This window comes from Mus musculus, chromosome 5, assembly GCF_000001635.26.
Source record: "Mus musculus strain C57BL/6J chromosome 5, GRCm38.p6 C57BL/6J".
Lineage (NCBI taxonomy): Eukaryota > Metazoa > Chordata > Mammalia > Rodentia > Muridae > Mus > Mus musculus.
In genome coordinates, this window is record NC_000071.6 from 118,760,931 (window position 1) to 118,786,154 (window position 25,224).

General features: G+C 49.8%; 1 protein-coding gene across 6 annotated transcripts in view; it reads left to right on the forward strand.

The window, feature by feature from the left end:
• The window catches only part of Med13l (mediator complex subunit 13-like), a 205,109-nt gene extending 200,601 nt beyond the window's left edge, over positions 1–4,508 (forward strand). For 3 of the 6 annotated variants that reach the window (XM_011248248.3, XM_030254883.1, XM_006530497.4), the window contains 2 exons: positions 356–468; positions 1,771–3,914. In XM_011248248.3, the coding sequence (XP_011246550.1) occupies positions 356–468; positions 1,771–1,903 (246 nt within the window). In that variant the 3' untranslated portion in view covers positions 1,904–3,914. Of the gene's footprint in view, positions 1–355; positions 469–1,770 lie in introns of all 6 variants that reach the window. The other 3 variants (NM_001347445.1, NM_172424.4, XM_030254882.1) reach the window with 2 other exon arrangements.
• The last annotated feature ends 20,716 nt before the right edge of the window (positions 4,509–25,224 follow it).

The window sequence follows — 25,224 nt, forward strand, 5'->3', positions numbered from 1 at the left end:
TCAGTCAGAGAGCCCCCAAGCCCCGGCCGGGTGCGTCTGGTGGCAGGGATCAGTGCGCCAGGCTGTCTTCTGACCTCACGTGTGTGCTGTTGAGTGCACACACACCAGTCAGCTTGTTTTCTCAAGAAGCAAAATGAAGTCGGTTAGACCAGAAAGAGAGGCCCCTGAAACTAGTGTTGAGCTTACCTCTAGGACAGTAGTGTGTCCCAGGAGATGACTCAGCAGTTGGGACTCAGGCACACAGCAGCCTGCCTCTGCATGACTGAGGAGCCGGAGCCTGGGCTGGGGCCGCGCTCATTCTCCACTGTGCTGCTCTGCACCTGGAAAGAAACAAAGTTCTCGGGTCTTTCCCCAGGCTTCCCTGCATCACCACATCTCTGTAGCGCAGACCGATGAGCTCCTTCCTGCCAGGACCTCTCAGCGGGCTCCACACCCTCTGGACTCCAAGACCACATCTGACGTTCTAAGGTAGCTCTGACTGAGTGGGAAAGTGGCGCTCCTTCCTCCTTGCCCCTGAGGAGTGCAGGACAGGGTGGTGCTCAGAGACACTGCTGCTTGTGCAGAGCAGCAGAGTCCACTTCTCCCCACGGTGCAGGGACACACAGTGTGTGCACTCAGTTCACCACACAGGAGGTGCAGGGACACTTCATTTCCTATTCCAAAGAGGTGATGCAGGTGTCAGCCCTGGGCAGAAGAACAAAGGTTAGGGAGCAGAGCCTGGGAGTGGCTCTGCATGGAAAACTCAGTTTGACCTTCTCTGCCACAGATAAGTATGTTCGATTGACTAGAGCACTAATTCTTTGTTATGGAATGCACCTCAGATGCACGGACTCTGTTTCACTGTTTTCATCAGGGCATAAAATTTAATGGTGCATGCCTGTAATCCCAGAACTTGAAAGAGAAGGCTAAAGAACCAGGAGTTGAAAGTCATCCTTACTTACTTACTGAGTTCAAGCCCAGAGTCCAGCCTGAGCTCCGGAGACACTGTGTGGATGTGCATGTGTGTGCATGTGGATGCACGTGCCAGATGCCAGCCAGTCTCTTCCTGTCTCTCACCGTGCTCCTGAGATTGGCCTGTGTCCACCTCCTCTCCCCTTCCCTCCTCCTGCTATTGGATTATAGTGTGCACTGTTGCTCACTGCTTTACACGGGTTCTGGGGCACACACTCAGCCTTTCTGTCACTAGCTGAGATATTGCCCCAGACCCAAGACTGGATCTTCAAAACAACAAGCAGACAGAAGCTATCCTGTGCCTTGAGAGCTGAGCCTTTCTGGGTGCTCTCTGATGTACTGTGGTTTGGAAATGGGCGATGGACAGGTGCCTCACTAGCAACTTGGCCCCCAGGGTCTCTGATGGAACAGAGAGCAAGGGTCTTGTGCAAGTTAAGTACAACCATGCACACCTAGGATACCCATGCACACCCAGGCAGACAACTAAGGCTGTGGTCAAAAGTATCAGGCTAACCTGCCATAGAGAGCAAGGCCCTGTCCATCCCTGTTGATTTTTTTCCAGTGACCACATCAGAATAACATGGAGAAACTTGGAAAGCCGAGTGTCAGTAAAGTATTACATTCTGAACAATTCAATATGATCAGTATATTCTCATTTTGGCATCTAGCCAACATGAAACAGTTTTCATTCAGTGGCTTCCTGATCCTGGAGGCCCTGAGGTGGCCATGCTGGTGTGCAGGGACGCAGGGTGGGCCACGTGGGCCCCACACACCCCAAGCCTGTGGCCCAGAAGCTGACCTCTGTGCTCTCCCTGGCAGGTTTGTGCTGGAGCAGTACAACGCCCTATCCTGGCTCACGTGCAATCCAGCCACCCAGGACCGCACTTCCTGCCTTCCCGTCCACTTCGTGGTGCTCACGCAGCTGTACAATGCCATCATGAACATGCTCTAACCGGGAAGGGAAGCGCTTGCCCTCTGCCTCAGCTCCTCCTGCAGCCTTGGCCAGGGAGCCTGCTCCACTCTGCAAATGCCCGGCCTTTTTTAGAGCACTCCCTATACCCCGCACTGTGACGCCTTCTGAGCAGGCTCATGCTCCTCCTGCAGTGTTCATTGCCACAGTGACTTCTTGACGTGTCTCACGAGGACCTGGAAATTTCCATAAGCAGTGACTTGAGCCAATGTGTGATATGTGCAGCCTGCAGTCCCCGGGAAGTGGCGGCTGTTGGTGGCTGAAGAGGCAAGGAGAAGAGACACCGTCCTTTTGCACAAGAGCCTGCTCTCAGCCTCTGTTTAGTACCAGGCTGTCCAGCCCTCTGAATGCAATCCTCTAGCCAATGGTGGATGCCTGGGGGTCTCCCATACTTCATAACCTGGGATGTGTCACAACTAAGAGCCAGCTCCAGGACAGGATCTAGTGCTGGGGCCTCTGCCTCCCCCGCCTGTCAGGAGGGTTTTAGTTGATGGCACACCTGTGTAGACACAGGAGGTCTGGGGACAGCTGCATTCTGTTTATTTATTTTTCATTTTGTTGTAAGTTTTTTTGCGACTTTGTTTTTTCTAATCTTGAGGACCAGGTACAGTAGCTGAAGCCCACTGAGACCCACCGTAGGATTCTCTGAGTACATACCTCTGTCCTAGAAGCCAAGAAAGGAGTGAGAAGAAGCGGGGAGGCCACCTAGTGGTAGACTCGGTCAGACAGTCTGTGGCTGCAGCCTGTGTAGGTTGCACCCCTATATGAAGATGGTCAGGCTCAGCCCCGAGCTGGAGGCAAGGACCTTCATCACTTCTCTATACAGTCACATGGAAATACCTTTTCTAGAGAATTCTTACAGAAAGCCAGGTCTCTCCTTTCATTAGATCAAAAGGGACTCGTGTACATATCACAACCAAAGTGTTTGCTCACGAAACCAGTTACAAACACAGTGAATTTTTTCTGGACCATAGGAATATTGTTTCAAAGAAATAGTGCAACTCAACCGTTACATCAGTACTTGAAGCTGAGCCTCTATGTGGGACTTTAAAAAAAAAAAAAAAAGCCTTTTTAAAGCATTCGCAGCTGATTGAAGTATTCTTGACTCCCTGTCCCAGACCTTAGGGTTGACTTTGAAACCCTGTTTCTAGCCCTTATGTCGTATGTTTCTGTCTGTGGGTGGTGGGTGTAGACCGGCTTCCCAGAGCCTCCTGACAGGCCCGGCACTGAGCCCGGCTCCCGTGGGAGAGTCATGCAAACTAAGTTCTTCCAAGAGACTTTCATGTCCTGGTTATTAACAAAGAAAAGGAAAAAAATGTAATAATTGATATGGTTTTGTAAAAGTATTTTTCTTGAGATAATCTAACGTTTAAAACATTATATTAACATGTGGTGGGGATGTGAAAGCAGAGAAATAACTTGTACATGGGTGACTGTTCTCTGTCTCACCAACTGGGGGGGTTGCTTTCCAATGTATAGCTTAAAAAATCTGATATATCAAACCGTTTGTATCTAACGTGTACAGTGTAAAATTGACTTAAAATATCGCAGTGCTATTTTTTCTTATCAGCGAGGAAATCCTCAAGGCCTTTTGAAGAGCGTAAGATGACGGAGATGTAAACTTGTATAAAGTCACCTCGGGGAGGACGGGCTGTAAACTAGATATTTGTAATCTTTACCACTTGGGATTGCTTCCTCTCAGAGTTCACCAGAACTTTGAATTTCTCTCTCTCTCTCTCTTTTTTAAATGGGCTGTTTTTACTGCAGGGGCTTTTCTTCCCTAGAAACCCAACTCTACGCAGAAAAAGTGAAAAGGAAAAAAAAAACACAAAAAAAACCAGAAAAAAAAGCTATAAAAAGTTTTAAAAGAAGGCAGCAAAGGGTAGTTTCCATCTGGTGTCTTTTATTTAAGTTTTTTAAGTTAAGAAAAGCTGGTGACATATTTATACGTTTTTGTGCAAAAAATAAATGAATGGCAATAGATTTAAAGAAATCTTATTATGTACTTCTGTGTGCAAAAGTCTGTATAATATTTCCCCTAAATATGCATTATTTTACCTGTGAGTTTTTTACAGAATTAATCTGAAATGTACAAGCCCTGGATTTGCTACAGAGTGAGAAGTTATTTTATTTTATTTTTTTTTTATTTTTTATTTTGAGAAAACTGCAGAAATCAGAACTCCTACCATGGTTTGAAAAGGGAGGCGGGAGGGGAGGCGGGAGGGCTGGTCCGGCATGCCTGTATGTATCTCTCAAGAGCCTTTTTTTTAAAATGTAAAAGCTGTACATTTTTGGGAAGTTCTGATTTTCTTTTTCTTTTTTTTTTTCTTTTTGTTTCCTTTTACCTTCAAGCATTTTGCAGTGCGCTTCTTTTATATCTAGCAGACAATTGGAAAGAAATACAAAACCTATGTGACGTTCATTTAAGAACCACAGCCCAGTGCTGGTTCAATACACTAAAGACTTTGATAAAAGAGAATCAATGGCAAAGGTCTCCATTTTAAATGTCATTCATATATACCTTGTGGATGAGAGCTATATACTTTTACACACTTTTTTAGAGGAATAAATTATTGAATTACTGAAACCTCGAGTGGCTCTTTTCCCCTCCCACCCCCTCTCTGTACTGAGATCACCCCGCTCCAGTCTGCACATGCGTCACAGACGGATCTACTGCTCTGGCCTATAGAGTGCACGTGGGGATTGCATCACCCACCACCCCAGTGGCTGTTCCAGCATTCCCAGGTCGGGTCCCAGATGCCACCAGCACCAAGAGCCTCTTAGGTGCTCTGGTGTTTAGGTCCTTCGCGTTCTTGAGCAGGGCAGATCTGATCGTGTCTAGTCCTGGGAGGTTTGCAGACAGCCCTAGGACAAGTGTGCATCCCCCCCTTTCACTACTGATGTACAGGCCGGTGGCAGTAGCTTGCTATCAGTCATGCCACACACAAGCAAGTCCTGCTAAACACACACCATCCGCTGTGACTATGGTGTTTCTTTCTCCAGTAGAGAACCCACTCACTCGGTCTTGGGTTCACTCTCCTGTCCGTTTGAAACATTACCCAAAATGGACAAGCCCTGGGACTCGGCGGCTCTTCCAGTAAAAACCAGAATAATTGGAAGGGACTTGGTTTTTTCATTGTCCTCCATCAGCTTTGAAATCTAATCTCAGTGTCTCCGAATTTAGACAGCAATTTGCTGGGTTGACTCCATAGGACCTCCCCCCCACCACCACGCCCATCCCCCTGGTCACATCATTTACAGTGAAAGGCAAGGGGAGTTCACAACAAGTGCTCTGCAAAGCAGAAAGCTCAACACTAAAAGGCAGCCATGTATCCATGTGTTTCCATTGGCGGTACCAGCCGTGACACATGCGCATGCACACACACACACACACACACACACACACACACACTCACTCCTCAGATCTCCCTACTCCAACGTCGGCAAGCTAAACAGAACTGGGTGGGTTCTCGAGGGCCTTCCTGTGCACTTTGCTCAGCTCACACATCAATTGGTACTCACCTGATTCCATCATTGCTGACTTTACTCCTACGGGAAGCAGGACTTCCTGTAGCTTGTGGCTCAACCCGAGGTGGCAGAAGTTTTGCTGTAGACGCGGAGACATGATGACAGCCGTTGGCCATCCAGCTGACCTTCTGCAACTGGTTTCCAATTCCCACAGCCCTCCACTCCACCTGTGAGCCTGAGCGGTTTTATGTCCCTGCCTTTAGAACATCACAGGGTGAGGGATTTTATGCCAACTGGTATCAAATAGTAAGACCCCCTTTGGAAACTGCTTTTCCTCAGTACAAGGACTAAAAAGCTTCCGAAGACTAGCTACTGAAACAGAAGCCACACCCTGGAGCTCAGTCTGCTGCGGCCATGGTCCTGGTCACTGTGAGAAGTAGCTTGGCTCTCCTCGTGTTGGAAGTCCTACCCGAGGTGCAGTTTCTAATGTGTGGCCCACGTGCTCCGGGTGTTGCCAGAGTCATTTACATCTACTCTACAGAGAGCCACTATTAGTTACTATTTCCTGTTACTAATGACAGGTGTCAAGGGAAGGCTGGGGATCCAGATAGTTTAGAAGATGGTTTATGTCCTGGGCCTCTAGCTCTGCATCCGGCCAGATTAATTCAGTCTCACTTCAATTCAATTTTTATTTTTTAATATTTATTTATTTTGGTTTTCTGTTTTGTTTGTTTGTTTGTTTTTGTTTTTGTTTTTTTTTTGAGACAGGGTTTCTCTGTAGAGCCCTGGCTGTCCTGGAACTCACTTTGTAGATCAACCCCCACCCCCACCCCCCACCCCCCAAAAAAAGCCTTGAAAGGCCAGCCTGGTCAATTCAATTTTTAAGTTAAAAATTGCTCAGCATCTGGCTACAACTCTAAGCAAGTCAAAAGCCAATGAGAAGTGCTGTTTAGCATTGAGGAGGAGGAGGAAGAGGAGGAAGAGGAGGAGGAGGGCTGAAGAGGGCTATGTGCTTTCTCTGAAGAGAATTAGCCTGATGGGTTTGCATGTTATTCAGTGATTGCGGTCCAGATGCTGACACCTGTGGTTACTAGGTAACAGGGATCCCAGCCTCAGACACCTGCAATGGTCTCACATCCTTCTTAGATAAAAGGAGAGAGAAAAGCACACTAGGTCTTTCTGATTGGCTAACACCTGCTTTGGGCCCATACCAACATGAACCTCTGAAGTGACCAAGGGCCCTCTCAGATGATTGGCTACCACCCTGCCTTTATGCCCTCCTCGTCCTACCATTGATGGGGCTTGTTTGAATCTAGCTGTTCCAGGAAGCCAGATGACACTCGGGAACATTGGCACACCAGACTAAGACTAGAAACATACGGGCCTGCTCTAGCCACCTAGGGAAAGGCATGCTAACTACTCAACATGTAAAATAGTCTCCTCACTCCAAGTCAGTTCACCCAGGGCTCTTGTGCCTTGATTGTATTAATATCCTGTCTGGCCCTCTCAGGTACAAGGCCTGACTGTGGAGGTGGTATCCACATGGTTGAGACAGGCACACTGCATCTGGCCTGCTACTTCTTGCATCCCTGCCAAGTTAAGAAAATCCCATCTCATCAAGTACAGAGACCGGGCCCTTCTCTCCTGCAGCATCAACCTGTGACCGTCCGGTCATTTATGACAGAGGAGAGGCTGCTCTTTCTTTGAACCTGGACCAAGCTGAGCTAAGACTAAGTACCCCCAGATATTTGAGCATTGGCAACAACATAGACCTTATAGCACCTCAAAACATAGCAGCGGATTACCAGAGAATCTACCAGCTCCTGGCACTTCTGGAGGAGGGTGGTTGGGGAAAAGGAGAGGAATTTAATTTGTTCGTTTGTGTGTTTTCTGTTTGTCAGTTTGACTTAGACTTTATGGGTGTGTGTGTGGATTTGTCCAGTGTCTTTTTTCCTAGCAGTTCACTGTCTGGTACTCTTTGCTTTCTCCATGCTGAGATTTCCCTACAATCGTCTCGGCTTCTGCTTTCTTTGCTCCCCAGCTTTCTCCCTAAGAGGTTTGTCTCTCGGGTCTTAGATCTTGGGATCGTAATTGCATGTTGAATTTATTGCTGCACTTGATATACAGGCATGTGTAGCCCTGGGCTTCAGGGAAGGGGTGGGGATGGGGGGTGGGGAAGAACGGGACTCTTCAGACTAAATTCAGTTACTCAGAGCTTTCCAGGAGGCCCTTCATGCGACCTGAGGTGTTAAAAGTAAGAGGTGAAGATTAGACCCCTTGTTTAAGTTGATCTTGCTAGTCAGGTTACTCTCCCGACTCTTTTCATACCCCTTGTTAAGGAAAGTTGTCTTTGGGTATAAACCATAAAGCGTGCCCTACCAGAGAGCATCCACTCACCGTCTTGTTTTTTGTTCGTTTGTTTTACAAGCATTCTCTCATAGGCTTGTTGTGACCTAATTCGGGGACAGTTGTCAGAAGAGATACGATGTGTGTCCCGTACAACTTTACAGTTTCTAGAAGCCACCTTTAAGAAGTCAAGAGAAATAGGTGAAAATTCATTCAATTGAACAACGTATTTTATTTTACCCAACAGAGCCAGATTCTTCTCTTTCAACGTAAAGTCAGTGTTAAAGCTCAGAAACATCTGACTAAGACTCTTCCTCCTGCGGTCCGCCTTCAGAGGGCTCTGTCCTCTCAGGGATCTTAGGTTTGGCTGCTGATTTGGGTCAGTTGAGGCTTGGGGTGGGACACGACACTAATGTTATATCGCTTGGTTTCTTTTGTTTTGTTGTTGTTGTTTTTTTTTTTTAATTTAAATTGTAACTAAATAGTCCTCTGTTGTAGGTCCATTTCAAAAGATTCAGTACCCACTCTGGGCCAGCATGGCCTGGTGCAGGGCCATACACATCTAGCTGTCTCAGGCAGCTGATGGTAGGAGGGCATCTCCCACTGTGCCTGCGTCTCTGCTGCCTTCTCTTTGCGCTTGCTTATTGGTGCGTGCAGGTTTAATGATGTGTCTGTTCGTTATAACTGCACAAGGGCCCTTTGTTCTGCAGAATGGCCCTCCCAGCCTTGACTTAGAAAACCCAGCAGTCTGCTGTGACAGCTCTCTACGTGGCCTCTGGATTCTGTGTTGTACGGTATATGCTGCATTGTGTAGGTCACTGTATTTTATTTTTAATTTTTTTGATTAATTCATTTATTTTATGCATAAAATAAGTACACTGTCACTGTCCTCAGACACACCAGAAGACATCGGATCCCACGACAGATGTGCCACCGTGTGGTTGCTGGGAATTGAACTCAGGACGTCTGGAAGAGCAGAGAGCAGCCAGTGCTCTTAACCGCTGAGCCATCTCTCCAGTCCTGGATTTTGTTTTTCTCATGCTTCCGTTGAACAGGATCATTTTGGCCATGCTCATTTGGTCTTGTCCAGCAGTTTCTATTGCTGTGAGTGCCTGCCAGCTTCCCTTCCTCTGACAGAAACCAGGTTCCTCTGCTTCTCTGAGCTCTGTTCCCCAACCCTGGAATTTAATGGGTGGGAACTCAAACACTCCTGTGCCTAAAGATGAGGCAGTGAGGGCTGGGCTCTGCCATTACCCTTTTTCTTTGGACATAGACTGGGTTGCAAGCCACCCCCAACAAAGTCAGAAATGAGGTGTCACATGGAGACTTCATTCTGTGAGCAGGCATCTCTTCTCACCCAGGACCTATAAATAGAAATGTTCCTCAAGCTCCGATTCTGACTCCACCTTCAAGGTGAGGAATCACTGTGGGCAGCAGGCAGCAGTGGCCCTACCCACTCACCTCTGTCATGGGACCCACTTCCCACGGAAACTTCTCACCTATCGATCATCCTTCACTGCTCGCCCTTGGCAAAGTCACTGTCCTTGATCTCCTGGTCACAGAGAAACACCCCCCCCCACCCCCAATGACATTCAGACAGTGAGTGAGGCCCAGGGAATTGGTAGTAAATGCTTGTTCCACTCCCTCCTCTCCCCACAGGTGACTCACACCTTGAGAAACTTCTGCTGGAGCTCATCAGGTGGGTGGGCAATACAGGGACCCTGCCACAGGCAATCTCTGTAGCCGTGTGAACGGGGGGGGGGTGTATTCACACTGGGGCTGCAGGAATGCATCCTCCACTGGACCCCCAGGTCTGTAGCTGCATTCTCTAGTAACACTTCCCATCAGAAACCTCAGCCAGGGGCTGGAGAGATGGCTCAGTGGTTAAGAGCACTGACTGCTCTTCCGAAGGTCCTGAGTTCAATTCCCAGCAACCACATGGTGGCTCACAACCATCTGTAATGAGATCTGACGGCCTCTTCTGGTGTGTCTGAAGTCAGCTACACTGTACTTATAATAAATGAATAAATCTTAAACAAAAACAAAAACAAAAAACCCCCAAAGCCCAGCCCCAGTGCTGTACTTGTTGAAACAAGGCTGAACCTTTCCATAGCCTCTCCAGACAGTGCTCCCAACTGTGAGGGACCTTTCTCATTAATAAAAAAAAAGAAAGAAAGAAACCTCAGCCAGAGTCCTGCAGCCAGCCCAGCCCACCTTCCCTTCAAACCTTGTCCTCACTATGGAAGTCTGTTACCCGGAGCTTAGCCCATGTTATCTTCCTCATCCTCATATCCTGCTGCCCACTGATGCTACATCCTGAAGATCATCAGGGCCCTGACCAGGCACTGGGATGTCACAGGAACGGCCATACACTACCCCAAGCCTGATGTGGCTTCTGACCCGTGAGGTTAGGAGGAGATCATGTAGCCCCAGTCTGGCCCTAGCAGTATCCTAACAGCAGGTGTGGCCAGCACACCTCGTAAAAAGCCTTCTGTCAATGTGAGGTTTTTAAATGATCTGCAGAACCCTAGAAAGCGGTTGTCAGGAGTGGGGTGCAGGGCCCGTTCTAGGAGCACAGCATGTGGAGGCCAGAAGGGGCTACCAGTGTCCACTTCAGATGGCCAGCAAGACGGGATGGAACTGAAGGATGAAGTGGTTTTGTGTAAGCAAGGGCCAACCTTCCCAATTATGTGACTTTGGGAGAAAAGTGTTAAGAGGAGGGGGCAGCTGGAGAAGCCCCACCCCAGTGTGGGCAAGGCAGGGGCACACTGTGATGGCACCAACAGCGTAGAGATGGACTCAGCAGGTCGGGGTACAGGTGTCAGAGATGTAGAAGCAGGTGTCCCTGCAATGGCTAGGGAGATGGGAATGTTGGTGCCGGCTGAGCATGGAGTCAGAGGACAGGGCAGGCCGGCCCAGAGGCTAAGCTCCAAAGCAGGAGGGACCACAGACAGCAGGTAGCCAGAGAAGGGCACAAGAAGCTGGGTGGCTTGACTCTTTGCATCAGATTAGGGAGTGGGTGACCACGAGAAAGGAACGACTTGGGGAGGAGAGGACCAGAGCTTTGGCTGATGGTTCTATTGTCGTGTGAAGGAAGACACCCATGGGTACTCAGGGCAGAGGAGGACAGCATCCTTGGTGTAGATGGGGTGAGAACCCAGGATGGTGAATGGCCCGTGGCTGTTTATGGTGGCACCAATCTGACTGACTTTGAGGAGGTTGAATGGAAAGACCCCAGTAGGTCCCTTGTTCCACCCCAGTGTAAGAACACACTCGCAGATCCCATGCCTTCCAATAACCTGTTATATCCTCAGCTTTGCACCCAAGAGAAGTTTCTAGATAGTAGGTTTCTGTCCCCGGGGGTGGTGAGAGGCTGTGGGAAGCAGGAAGCAGGTGACAGGCACAGCGAGCAATGTTGCTGCTTTAACGCTTGGCTCTGAAGCATCCCAAGATGTTTCCTCTGTCTTGGTGCATGTGAACCTGGATCCTTCTGCCTCTGCCTGGGCCTCCAAGGTCCCTGGCCCAGGACTCTAGTATGGTCCTGCAGCCTCTGCAGGAGCTTGCAACTTGGTTTCTGTATGCTGGAATCCAGCGAGGTAATCCCACGGGCAAGCAGTTCTATGGGACTGGCAGGATTTGGAGAGAAGACACAGGCTTGATCTTTCCGTATTGTTGTTATACCTGTAATGGGAGAAGGCTAGACCCTGCGGGAGGACACGTAGGCGACACTCAAGACTTCAGTGACAATCCCAGTGGCTGTCATCCCCTGACCTCTCACCTTGCTATCATGTGATAGCCTCAGCTTTCCACAAACCTGCCAGAGCAAGGTCTTTTGAACCTCAAGATAACGGGTTTCCTAGACAGCAAATGGTTCATCCAGATATCAGGAGACCATTGGAGCTCGCTCCCATTCCCTAAATCTTGTAATGGCTTCTCATTTCCCGTTGCCTTCTGTGGCTCCAGGTTCCTGGCTGAGGAGCCTTGATAGTTGGTTGTCTTCTGGGTGTGGTTACCTTCTGCTTTTGTCTGATCTCCTCGGGCCTCTATGTGGTGTCTGCACTCATGTGAAGTGTTCCAGAGGTCTCCATGGACAGCAGCTGTCACGTTCCTGACCAGACACAGGAGAGACAATCCCTGAGGGTTCTTGGGCCTGCCCCTCTTGTGTCTAGGGAGCACCTAACTCCTCTGTTGTGTACCTGGCTTACATCTAGAAAGTTCTTCCTGTTTAAGTATCTTGGACTAAGCCAAACCTTGGTGTTCCAGGCCTCTGGAGATCACAGGTGACTTTGGGTGGCACCCTTCTGTCTGAATTGCCTAGGAGTGGCTGGCCACTGTCCCATCCTGGCACTGATCACCAGAGTTGTGGACCTTCTTGCCTGTGAAGAGGAGGAGGCGGGGTCATCAGAAAAATCAAAGCGTAGGGCTGGAGGAGCCCATGTCCTTCCCAAGTTGCTAGTCCAGCTTTGCATCCTGCTTGTTACCTACAGAGACATCGGATCCCCTGGAGCTGGAGTTAACAGCAGTTGTTAATGGCCCCCATGGGAGCTGGGAATTGAACCCTTGTCCTCCATAAGAGCAGCATGGGTTCCTAACCACTGAGCCATCTCCAGCTCCAGATATCTATTCTCATCTCTCTCCTTGAGTCTGAGTGCAGCTTTGTCTCTGCTTCAGGGCTGTGATTCTCCAGCCTCCAGCCACCCTACTCATGGCTCTCTCTAATTCTACATCACAGCCACAGCACCCAGTGCAGACACAGCTGCTTGGTCTATGTATCCTACCTGGAACACAGACCTATAAGGGTGGCAACTGTGTCTCCAGCATTGATGATGGTGGAAAAAAGCATACAAGCATTTAAAAAGCATATTTCTTTTGAAACAATTGTAGATCTACAAGAACCCACACAAGTAACGTGTTCTTGCCCGACCCCAGTGTTCCCACAGGCTTGCATTGTGAGCTGAAGCAGCCCACCCATCCTAACATTGCCCGGATTTCCCCCACAGCGCATGCGTTTCGTAGAGCCCCTGATCCAATTCAGGACCCCAATGTGACCCACACTCCCGTCTCCTTTCTTAGTCTTACCTCAGTGCCAGCCAGTTGCTTGTGATGTGTTCACTCCATTTGGGTTGGCCGCCTGACACTTTCTCGTGATTAAACTGCATTTCGGAGCAAAGCTTGAGCAAAAGCGGTATGACTGTTCTCGTGATGTCACATGGTGGGGTGATGCTCCTGAGTTGCCATGGGTGATGGTCACCTTGACCTGTTGGTTAAAGTGGCATTTTTCTGACTCTCCACACTCCTCCACAGCCCCACGCCCCCCATTGATTTTCTTCCCCAAATGCTTTGAAATGAACAGCATCAGGGAAAAGCAGGCACTACCCCAGACTGTCCACCAGATGACAGCCTTCACCACCGAATCTTCATAGATGAGAGTCTTGCTGTTGGAAAGAATATCTCTGAACCCACCCTTACGGCCCATCTCCTCAGCAGGCCACTGTCTAGGCTGTTGTTAGCCTCTCTCTCTCCTCATACACACCTTCCTGTCTATTGCCATAGAAGTCTCTCCCTCTGGTTGCCAGATACAAGAACAAATACCCAGAATACTCTGGGAATTTGAATTTCAGACAATATATGGGTTTTGCATAAGTACATCTCCTGCTTCATTTTTAGATACATTAACATTAAAAAGTACAATCAAATTAAAACTGAAATCTAGCTCAGTCTTTTGTGTTATAGTTGTCACCTGCCCTGGTACTTTTTTGTTTTGTTTTGCTTTTGGTTTTGAGACAGGGTTTCTCTGAGTAACAGAGACCAGGCTGACCTGGAACTCACAGAGATCCACCTGCCTCTGCCTCTGCCTCTGCCTCTGCCTCCCGAGTACTGGTATTAAAGGCATGTGCTACCATGCCTGGCTCTGCCCCGGGATTGTTATTCATGCGTTTATTAATCTTGTCATGTGAGCACCTTTCTCATGCACCTGGCAACTGGGGACTCCTAACTGCCTTAGTTTCTGCCAACAAAGCCTTTCTCTTACTGCCTGAGAAGTCAGTCCTAGCCTGGCGAGCCAAGCAGTGTGTCAGGAGCAGTAAGCATATGTGGCTGCGGAATGTGGGTGCTTTGGGAGAGCGGGCCATGTGTCCTGAAGGTCCCCCAGATTCAAAGAGGACCTCAGTAGTCTGCGATGAGGATTAAAAACAGTTTGCAAACAAAAAAGCTGTTTCTCCGTATTGAAGCCTAGACACTTGTGGGCACACAGATCAAAATGGTCCTCTCCCAGGCTGGCAGGATGGCTCAGTGGTTAAAGTCCTTGCTGCAGGGTCTGATGACCTGAGTCCCATCCCTGGGAGCCCCGTGGTGGAAGGAGAGAAGAGACTCCTGCAAGAGACTCCTCTGCCGGCCACGAGTGTGCTGTATCGTGCCTCTACCCACCCACAATAAAGAAAGAGAAATGTATCAAGATGCTTCTCTTCCTGTTGTAAAGGCCGTTGCTCGGCACAGGACTGTCCCAGGCATGTGGCCACTGGCCAGCTCCTGAGCCGCTTGCTCCTGAGCTTGCTTGCTTTTCTTTCTTTCTTTCTTTCTTTTTTTTTTTTTTCTTTTTTCTTTTGGTTTTTCGAGACGTGTTTCTCTGTATAGCTCTGGCTGTCCTGGAACTCACTCTGTAGACCAGGCTGGCCTCGAACTCAGAGATCCACCTGCCTCTGCCTCCCGAGTGCTGGGATCAAAGGCGTGCGCCACCACGCCTGGCAAGCTTCCTCATCTCAGTCATGGTGAAAAATGTGCTCCGGTTCCCTCCGTTCCTTCCAACTGCTGTTCGTGAATATTCCCGTTGCCTGCACCCCTGGTCTGTCCCCTGTCTCCAACAGCAAGTAGACACTGAGACCACAGGTGACCCAGCGAGAGGATGATAGTGTCACTGCTCTGGTTAAGGCCTCAAGGTTGCTTCTGCTGATGGCCATTCGTAGTGAGAGGGGGCGGGGGAGGGGGTGTGTGTGCAGGTAAGAAACCAGCGGGCCATTGTAGCAGACCACGCTCCAGATATCAGTCCCTGGATATTGGTTACAGGAGTACATCAACCCTCCCATGAGGACAGAGCCCTAGGCACTCACTCAAAGTCCCCACTTGGTCCCCTCTGAGTATTTTATAATGAAAGGCTGTGGGGTCCTACACGGCTCCAGGGATGGACGTGACTCAGGATGGTGAGGGAGATAAAGAAAAGACAAACAGAGAAAAAAATCTAGGACCGAATGGACTAGATTCTCTGATGGGAAAATGCAGCACGGAGGGAGAGCAGGGTGCTTTAATATGTGGAGGTGAACAGGGAGGCGTGGTTACTGCACACAGCTGAACAAGGGGCGGGGTCATTGCATACAGCTGAACAAGGGGCAGGGTCATTGCACACAGCTGAACAAGGGGCGGGGTCATTGCACACAGCTGAACAAGGGGCGGGGTCATTGCACACAGCTGAACAAGGGGCGGGGTCATTGCACACAGCTGAACAAGGGGCGGGGTCACTGCACACAGCTGAACAAGGGGCAGGGTCATTGCATACAGCTGAACAAGGGGGCTTGGTCATGCACACAGCTGAACAAGGGGCTGGGGTCACTGCATACAGCTGAACACAGGGCTGGGGTCATTGCATACAGCTGAACAAGGGGTGGTGTCACTGCATACAGCTGAACAAGGGGCGGGGTCATTGCATACAGCTGAACAAGGGGCGGAGTCACTGCATACAGCTGAACAAGGGGCAGGGTCACTGCATACAGCTGAACAAGGGGTGGTGTCACTGCATACAGCTGAACAAGGGGCCTGGTCATTGCATACAGCTGAACAAGGGACCTGGTCATTGCATACAGCTGAACAAGGGGAGGGGTCATTGCATACAGCTGAACACCGGGCTGGGGTCATTGCATACAGCTGAACAAGGGGCGTGGTCACCGCAATACAGCTGAGCAAAGGGGCGGGGTTATTGCATACAACAAGGAATCAGGTTTAGCTAATCTAGGTACGAGCAGTCCTTGAAGGAGAGCAGACTTCAGTCTATAGACATAGGAGAGAAAGCCGTGGTGGACATTTTCTGCACACAGTCAGCATTCACATGTGGACAAGAGGAAGGCTCTGCTTTCCCTCTGCGCCTCAGCGTGGAAGTCTTTGCTGTTTTCCCTTGTGTCTGAGGCGATGGCGTCACGACGGTGTGCCTTGGCCTGGCACACGTTCGCTCAGCGCTTCCTCCGTTCCCCACACCTCCATCCGTTTTATTTCTTAGATGTTCGGGTGGGTCCTTTTTGGTCCAGATTCAGTTTGCTGCAGCGTCCAACACCAGACTGGGAGGATAATAAAAATCAAGACTGTGACAGCCGCTATGCCCAAGAAAAACAAAAGGAATGTTCTAGCAGGTTTCAGGGATTGAAGTCCCGAAGCTAGGAGGGATCATTTTGCAGTGTCAATTGGGACAATTTGATGCTAGACCTACCTGGGAGGTACTGGTGGATTGGCCTCATCCAACCAACTGCCAATCATTTGTTGTGGGTCCATTCACCCAGGAGGCGAGTTCCAACTAACTTCCAGTTATCCTGTCTAAATCCCAGGGCTGTAACGCCCTCTGAAGAGTTCATCAGCGCTCACTGGTTAGAGTAAAAGAAAGACTTCCTCATAAACAGGTACTGGAGGATGTGACTAAGCCACTGGATAAAAAAGCATTGGCCATCCGTCTCTCTCCTGGCCAGCCTTACTTGCACGGGTATAATAACCGGACACAAACTGAGTAATGTTTAAAGCTGCCAAGGGTTTTCTCTTTGGCTGCTAATCTCCACCACCACCCGCAACTCACATGAGCTCCTCTGCTGCGAGTGGCCACAGTCAGTTCCCTGGGGTTTGCCTGGTAGAAGAAAAGAGCTGATCCCCGGAGGTTATCCTCTGACTTTCACAAGGGCATCATGGTACATGTAATGACCCCCCCCCCCCCACGCCTCCCACACCCACACAATAGTAAATGTAATAGACCGTTTGGACACAAAACAAGAGTTAGCTGTAGATGTAGTAACAGCTGGGACTTCGAAGTGACCAAGAGAGCCAGAGGTGGTGAACTACAAGACAAAGGTGAGAAAAATGCCAGAACATTTCCCATGGGGACAGGAGACATGCAGAAAGGCTAAGAGAGCTTTGTGAGGGACAACAGGCACTTAGTAGGCATTTTATAAGGAATGGAGAGAACACTGGCCGGAGACACTAGACAGAGTACTTTTTATAGTTAATGAATGATATGAATCTCCAGGCTTGAGACGTACATTCATCCAGTGACTGTGGAACCCATGTGACAGTGCAACATGGGATGCGTGCGTGCACGTGCACACACACATACATACACGCATACACACGCACAGGCACACACAGGAACACATTCATACAGGAGCACGTGTGCACACGTGCGCGTGAGCACACACACACACCCCAGGCAAAAACTAAGAGTAAGTGCAGAAGACTGTATTATTATGGGGGGAGGGTTGGGGGGTGAGAGGGAGACCTTAAGGCAAATGGTACTTTTAGAAATAAAGAGGCGCATACCACAATGTTAAAAGATTCAATTCACAGGGGAGCTAGAATAATTTTAAACTTGTATGCACTTAACACATGCCCAAACCCACAATTACAGTGGGATATTTTAACATGCCTCTCTGGGTAATTGAGAGCTGAAACACACAAAAAAGTAACGAAGAAAAGAGAAAGACGGGGACAGATAATTAACAGCCGAGATCTAATGGACATGCCGAGAAGCCACAATTAGAGACGACTGAACGTGGCCTTCTCAGGAGTCGGAAAATATAATCACAGCCCTGGGGCTGCAGACTCAGTCTCACCCGTTACCAAGGCACTGACTGCTGAGGGCCTAAGAAAGAGCGGAGGATTCTGGGAACATGGCTGCAAGGCAGTTCTCACCCCTGGACTCCCCACTCCAGACCTAACGTGAGTGGGCATGGCCCAGGCCTCAGACTCTGCTGGAATCCCTCAAACAGGCTGATGGGTGGCAGTGTTTTCCATGGGCCAAGCAGCCAGTCGTGAACAGAGACAAGGGGTGGGGGCAAAGATGATCACTTTGGATCCAGGGATCCTCCCCGTGGGCTGTCAACCTGATTTGGGGATAGGCTGATGGGCGTCGGGGCTGAGAGTTTCCTGCCCATCAGCACAAGGATGCTCTGATAATCAAGAGATTGACTCATGGTGCCCAGTATGTGCGTGAGGCAATCAGAACCCCCACGGGTACAATAGGCACATGCGTGCATGTGTGTGTGTGTGTGGGGGGGGGGTTGAGGTTGGGGAGTGGGTGGAGGCACACACCATGCCTTCCCGCTGTGGGAGGGGCTTATGTTGGCTCACGGTTTAAGGGAACCGCTCCTCATGGAGGAGAAGCCACGGTAACAGGAGTGTGAGGCAGGCACCTGCAGTCAGGAAACAGAGGGACGCCTGTGCTCAGTTTGCTTCCCCCTTTTCTCCAGTTCAGGGTCCTACCCTCAGGGACGATGCAGATCCACACGTAGGGTGGATCTTCCCTTGTCAGTTTATCTAAGCTGAAAACTCACTCATAGGTGTGCCCAGCGGCTTGTCTCTGTGTGAGGCTAGATCCCGTTGACAATCAAGGCCACCATGCAGGGAACTTTCTTTTTCATGTATCTCCCTGTTCTAGAACATTCAAGAGTAGGGACTGTATGGCGCGCAGCCTTCCTCAGCGACCTCACGTGCTTGTGTATACTTACCTTCCCTCCAGTGTCTTTCCATACCCCCCCCCCCCCGCAACTCATTTCTTTTTTGTTTGTTTGTTTTTGTTTTTGTGAGACAGGGTTTCTCTGTGTACCCAGGCTGGCCTGGCCTGGCCTGGCCTGGAACTCAGAAATCCGCCTGCCTCCGCCTCCCGAGTGCTGGGATTAAAGGTGTGCGCCACCACACCCAGTTTAGCTCATTTCTTTAAAGTCCTGAGTGACGTCAGTCCCTGCTAGATCTCTCCAGTTTATTCGTAGCTTTACTTACTAAAGAACACCTTGGCTGTTTTAAGTGTTTGGCAGTTATGAGTAGACCCATTCTAAGCATCCACGTGAAGGCTTTATACAATGGACAGGAGTATGAGTTTTTCTATACTTAAGGGCTGGCAAAACGGCTCAGGGAAAGGGCGATTGCACCCAAGCCAGATGATCGTGAGTTTGATTCCCTGGAACCCACATGGAGGAAGGAAAGAACTGAGTTCCAAAAGTTGCCCTCTGACCCCCACGTGAGTGCCAAAGCATATGTCCACCCTAAATATAAATTTACATATGGAGTTTATTTGCTTGGATGATCTAATGTATTCCAGGTTAATCTCCAGCTCCCCGTGTGTAAGGGTTACCTTGAACTTTATAAACCTCTTTGGTCTGTATGTTTTCATGGGTGATGTTTCTATTAATGTCTTTGGCCCATTTTAAAAAACAAAAAAAAAAACAAAAAAAAAAAAAAAAAAAACCAAGCTGTCGATTGACTTAACTGGCCTGGGGTAGCACAGAAAGTATTTTGGTTCCTGGTTTCTGAGGATTCAGTGTTTCATGGTGGGGAAGGTAGTTAGAGTTGGCTCACCTTTGGTGGTGGGAGCTTGCGACTTTAGGATAAACGTGGCTCCTCCCGTGACTGTGCCTGAGGCGTGAAGAGCTTCGACCAGAAGCTGAGGTGGATAGAACCGTCAAGGCCTGTCCTTCATGAGCTACTTCAGCCAATGAGGATCTGCAGGGCACATTTATCTTTATCTGAATGATAAATAAGTCAGAGAACACAGAGACTGGTATTGAACTCCCTGCCTCCACCTCTGGATCACAGCCTGAGACAGGGTTTCTCTCTATAGCCCTGGCTGACCTGGAACTCACCCTGTGTACCGGGCTGGCCTTGAACTCAGAGATCTGCCTGCCTCTGCCTCCTCGGCGCTGGCATTAAGTTTAGGCTTGTGGCCGCATAAGCATCTTCCAAATAGCCGCTGTCATGGTGCCGCTGTGCCTGCTGTAGGAAAATCAAGCTGCCTGCCGCCAGCTCAGATCTCTGCTCCCCTCTTCCCCTCCCTCTAACTCTCATGTTAGTGATGGGCACAGCATTTGGCCCTTTCTCATAGGGTCCTTCTTCCCAGGCTCACACGAGGTGGGTCTGCCATAGTCCACCCAGAAGCTCCCATTAAGGCCACACACTCAGCTAACCTAGCGACACTGTCACACACTCACTGGTGAAGCCCTGTGTGACTCAGGAGGGGTCAGGCATTCAAGGTCATTCTCTACTATATAAGCAAGTTCAGAGTCCAGGGCTAGCCTGGGCTACAAGAGACTGTCTTCTCCTCCTTCCATACCCTTCACTGTCCCCTGCTTCTCCCTCTCCTCCCCACTTCCCCTTCCCTCTCCTCTCCTGTGTCTTTCACTATCCTCATCTCTTATCAGTGACCTGTCCCTCCCTCCCTAACCTGACCTCCCTGAGTCGGAGCTGAAACACCCATTGGTCTGCTATTCAGTGTTTGGTCATTTCCTCTGCTGGTCCCAAATTTCCTCCATTAGGGGACTCGTCCCTCTGTGTAGGTCTTGGGCAGTTGGAAGGGGCGCTGTGCGTCAGAATTCCAGGGAGAAGGACCTTCTCAGATCCAATTAGGCTGTAGGGTAACATCAGAGGAGCAGAGCATCCCCAATGCTGTCGCAGGGTCACAGGGTTACAGGGTCAAAGCATGGCTCTTACTGAATAATAGATCCGTGGACACTAATGGCAGGCACCACGAACTAAATAGACTCTGTAATTTCTAGATGTTTCAATGCCTCACTGTGGGGTGAGGTAGGGGTGCGGATCCCACTCCCCCTTCGTCGGTTTCCGTGGTAGCAGCCGCTGTGGAGGGCATCTTTCTCAGTCTCCTGTCCTCCAGTTTCTTAGCCTAGTTCCTTGTGGAGATCCTGCTTCCTTCCGACCCCAGGGTCTTAGCTCTACATTCCAGGACGGTAGCCCCGAGTTCTTAGGAGCGATGCAACCTCAAGTCCTTGAGTCCCGCACCCGCATCAGGTGCATCCATCCATCTAGCGGAGCGGAGCTCGTGTCCTTCCACATGTGGCCAGCAGGTGTCGCCACAGACCGGGCAGCAGCCGAGCTTTGGCGCCATGTCACCTGGGCAGCTGGAGCCTGGGATGGTGATGAGGGGGGCAGACTGAGGCAACCCAGGTGAGACCTGCAGAGCTAACAGTGTGCTAGTGTGGTGTGCAAGGCCCTTTTTGCTCTACTGGGGTCGTAAGGACCCCGAGATAACGTTCCCAAGTACCCACTACAGAAATGACTTGAGAGGATCCGAGAGGCAAGGCTATTTGCTCGAGGCCACACAGCACTCAGCAAGCAAGGGGCAGGCTGGGTGAGCTGATGCCATGAAGGGGAACGTGCAACTTACCCAGGGTCACACTGTCTGTTTGTGGCCAAGCCAAGGCTCGAACACAGTCTGGGTTTGTATTACTGTTTGTTCAATTATTTTTGAGACAGGGTCTCACTGTTTAGACCTGGCTAGCCTGGAACTTACCATGTAGCTCAGGCTGCCCTGAAATCTCTGTTGATCCTCTATCCCAAGTACTAGGATGACACCATTCTGATTGTATGACTATTTTTGATTGACAGCCCACAGCTGTATCTGCTTGCAGGACACAAGCCCCGATGGTGTGTCCTTACCAGCACCCAGGCTGCCTGTGGCCAGTGCTTTGTCAGCCTCAGACAGCCTGTCACTGTCCTCTGAGGACTTTGTAAACTGAGACTGCGGAGGGTCTGTAACTAGTCTTGTTTCCTGGAAGGCAGACCCTCCCACCCTCAGCAAACCGCCTCTGTCCAGGTCCAGACTCTTGTGTCTTTCCCATCCTTTCTCCCAGTGTGCTGTGCTTGCACAGGGAGATGTTGTGTGTCTCTGAGCACCCAGCGGACTTCTGTTTGGGCTCACGTTCTGTGGTCTTCCACCTTCTGGGTACTCACCAACTAATGTATGCTGGACACGCCCTGGATTCTTTTCAGTACCGTGTGTGTGTGTGTGTGTGTGTGTGTGTGTGTGTGTGTGTGTGTAAATGGGACTCGCCTTCAAGAACACACATGGGGTCAGCAGTGGGCTTCATGTGGGACAGGATCCTGCACTGTTGCTCTGCCCTGCAACACTGCATTCCTAGTATTTGGACATGCCTGTAACCTTTGCACAATGACAAGATTGGCTCCGTTATTCACTTCTAATTCAGACTTCATGCAAATGTGTTTTATTATTTATTCAAAATTCATATTTATCTTATTTTACACATCTAGGTTCTCTCCCTGTATTACATACAGTATTTCTGGGTGTCATGTGTGTGCCTGGTGCCCTAGGACATCACAGAAGGGCATCAGATCTGCTGGAACTGGAGTTACAGATGGTACCGACTACAGAAGCCTACTAAAGAAGATGGCTGAGGTCCTGTGATGCCATTGGTGTCTGAAAGGTGCTGCCCCAGGGAGCCCCCGTTCTACAGAAGGAAAACGGCACCTGCGACCCAACGACTTAGGGATCAGACTTGGCCTAGCTTCACTTATACAGATGGGGAAACAAAGGCCCATTGAGCTGAACAGTGAAAGCCATAAGCTTGCCGCCTCCCGCAAGCTCCTCTGGCTTCAGTGCTGGGCAGTTGCACCCCTCATGCATGGGTGTGGGGGCACATGAGATCTCTCAGGGGACAGCTGATCCTGAAAGATCTCTCAGGGGGTAGCCTGACATCTTTGGATGCCCATTGCCATGTCACGTGGTATCCACCACCCATGAGAGTGGCTGACCCTGTATCACCTGCCCACTAACCTCCCAGCCCTGGCTGTGACCCACACCAGCTTCCATGGGAATGAATGCCCATTTGCTTGCTTTTAACTCTGTGGCTAGAGCTGGGGTGACCACTAACCACTGCCGTTAGGGGCTGCAACACCGGCCCTCGGCATTTATGGCTTCTGGGTCTGTGGGCACAAGAACTGTAGATTGGAAATAGGAAATTAAAAGGCTGCAACTACTGACTGGCCCAAATGGAGACCCATCCCATGGGCAAGAACCAATCCCTGGCATTATTAATGACACTGTCAGGATGGCAGATAGGATCTAGTTTACGGGTCCCCCAGCAGAGGCAGAGACCCACAGGCAAATGTTAGATAGAGTCTCGTGGAAGAGTTGGGGGAGGATTGAGGGCTCCAAAGTGATTAGGAGCCCCACAGGAAGACCAACAGAGTCACCTAACTTGGACCCTTGGGGGCCCCCAGAGACTGAACGGAAGAGCAAGCATGGGCTGGACCTAGACCCCTCCTGCCCCCCTTCCCCTACCCCCTGCCCCCCTCCATATGTAGATGTGAAACTTGGTCTTCATGCAGGTCTCCCAACAACTGGAATGAAGGCTGACCCTGAATCTGTTGCCTGCCTGTAGATCCCATTCCCCTCTCTGGGCTGCCTTGTCTTGCCTCAGTGGGAGACGACGCACCTAGTTTTGCAATGACTTGATGTGTCAGGGTGGGGCGATCCCCTGGGAGGGGAGGATTCCTCTTCTCAGAGGAGAAGGGGCGGGAGGAATGAGGAGAGAAGTTATGTGAAGAGGGGACTGGGAAGAAGCGGGGGTGATATTGGGTTGTAAAGTGAGTCAGTAAATAAATTAATGGAAAAAAATCGGCGACTACACTGTGTACAGACCGTGTTCCTCTCAGTTGCTACAGCATATTTAGGCCACCTAGACGGGAGTTAAGTACTAGGAAAGATACATGTAGATTCCATTTGAACGATAACAGACTTGAACTTGTTGCAAGGCCAAGCCCTGTGGATACCATGGGGCATTATAATGTTACCTGCTGCCCTTGGAGACTTGGCATCTTTGAAGCGAGTCTGGCTTCCTGGCTCTATCTCTCTTGCCCATACTCCTGGAGTTTGCAGCTGGAGATGGTGCCTTTCTTCCGTGGTGAGGGTCTGGGTTGCCAGAGAGATTGGACTGGTGGTAAGGATGCCTCTGTTGCTGCCCTCTTCTCTAGCTGGACGCTTCCATGGTGATCGTCTGTCCTCTGAGAGATAGACTGTGCTGCCTCCTGACTCAACGCCTGGTTTTATAGAGAATGGGAACACAGAAGAACTGGGTTCAGGGTGGTACCTGGCGGGTCTGGCCTGCTTGGGTTTGAGGATGGTGGATTTCACACTATCAGACTGGGGCTCTTTGCTGGAAGCCACTCGAGCCCACAACACTGCTCAGCAGTCCCTGCTGCCAGCCCAAATGCTGTGCTCGGGCTCTGGCTTCCCTCACCTGAGGTACCACAGCAGAGTCCCTTGGGAGCGAGAATGGGAACTGAGAATCCACACTGCGTGAGGACCTGACTGGGTACGTGCCAGGCTCTTTGAGAGTGGGACAGCCGGGTGGCCAAGCCAGGCTTCAAGCATAGCGTTGCTCCTCAGTGTTGTATGTCCCTGAACAAGTCATTTAACTATTGCGAGCCTCAGTTTTCTTCCTTTGTCAAGTGAGCCACGTAATATCTGCTCCATATGGCTTCTCCATAGGCTGTTAGAGTCCTGGCAGTGTTCTCTCTGTTTTGTTTCTCTCTTCCATTCTTCTCCTCTTCTCTTCATTCCCCTCTTTCTTCACCACCCCCTTAGCCCAGGCTAGCCTTCAATTCTCTATATAACCAAGGCTACATTTCAATTCCTTATTCTCTTCCCTTTATCTCCTAGTCACTGAGATTACAGATCTGATCCACTGTGCCAGCTGGTCTCATTTTTTTTTTTTTGTAATAAATACTTTGAGAAGTAGCTACTAATTTAACCACATTATTCTTAGAGGCCTTACAAGAAGACAGCAGAAGGTAGCTGGAAATAATAGCTTTGAATCCTGAATATTCTTCTAGCTTCACCTGGAGAAGTCAACACTGGAAATCAGAGAGTTCCTTGGGTTTTCACAAAATTATCTGTTTGTTTTGAGGCAGAGTCTTGGTGTAGCCCAGGCTAGCTGTCAGCTCAGGTCATATCCTGAGTGCTGGATTGTAGGTGTACAACACCACATCTGGCCAGGCAAGGTTGGATAATGGCAAAGAGTCCACTCCCACCCATAAGATCCCCCAGGCAAGGGTTTAGTCACTCTGCAAAATAAAAGTTGGTTTCTGCATTTTGATAAAGTGGGAAGTGGGGGAGGGGCACCCTTTGCCTCTCACCTACTCTGGAGTTGGCTCTCCTCTGAGGAGGGAGCTGGGCTTCATTCGGACGAGGTTGTATAGTTCAGAGCTCATCAGAGGAACAGAAATCTTAGGATGAGTTTCTTAAAGGGATGCATGTTCTAGAATGTCTTAGGTGGTGTCAACAACTCTTAAAGAAATAAAGCATTTAATCAGGACTTGCTTACAGCTTCAGAGGCTAGTCATGGCAGGGAGCGGGCAGACATGGTGCTGGAGAAGAAGCTGAGAGTTCTCCATCCAGATCCACAGGCAGCAGGAAGAGAGAGACACTGGGGCTGTCTTGG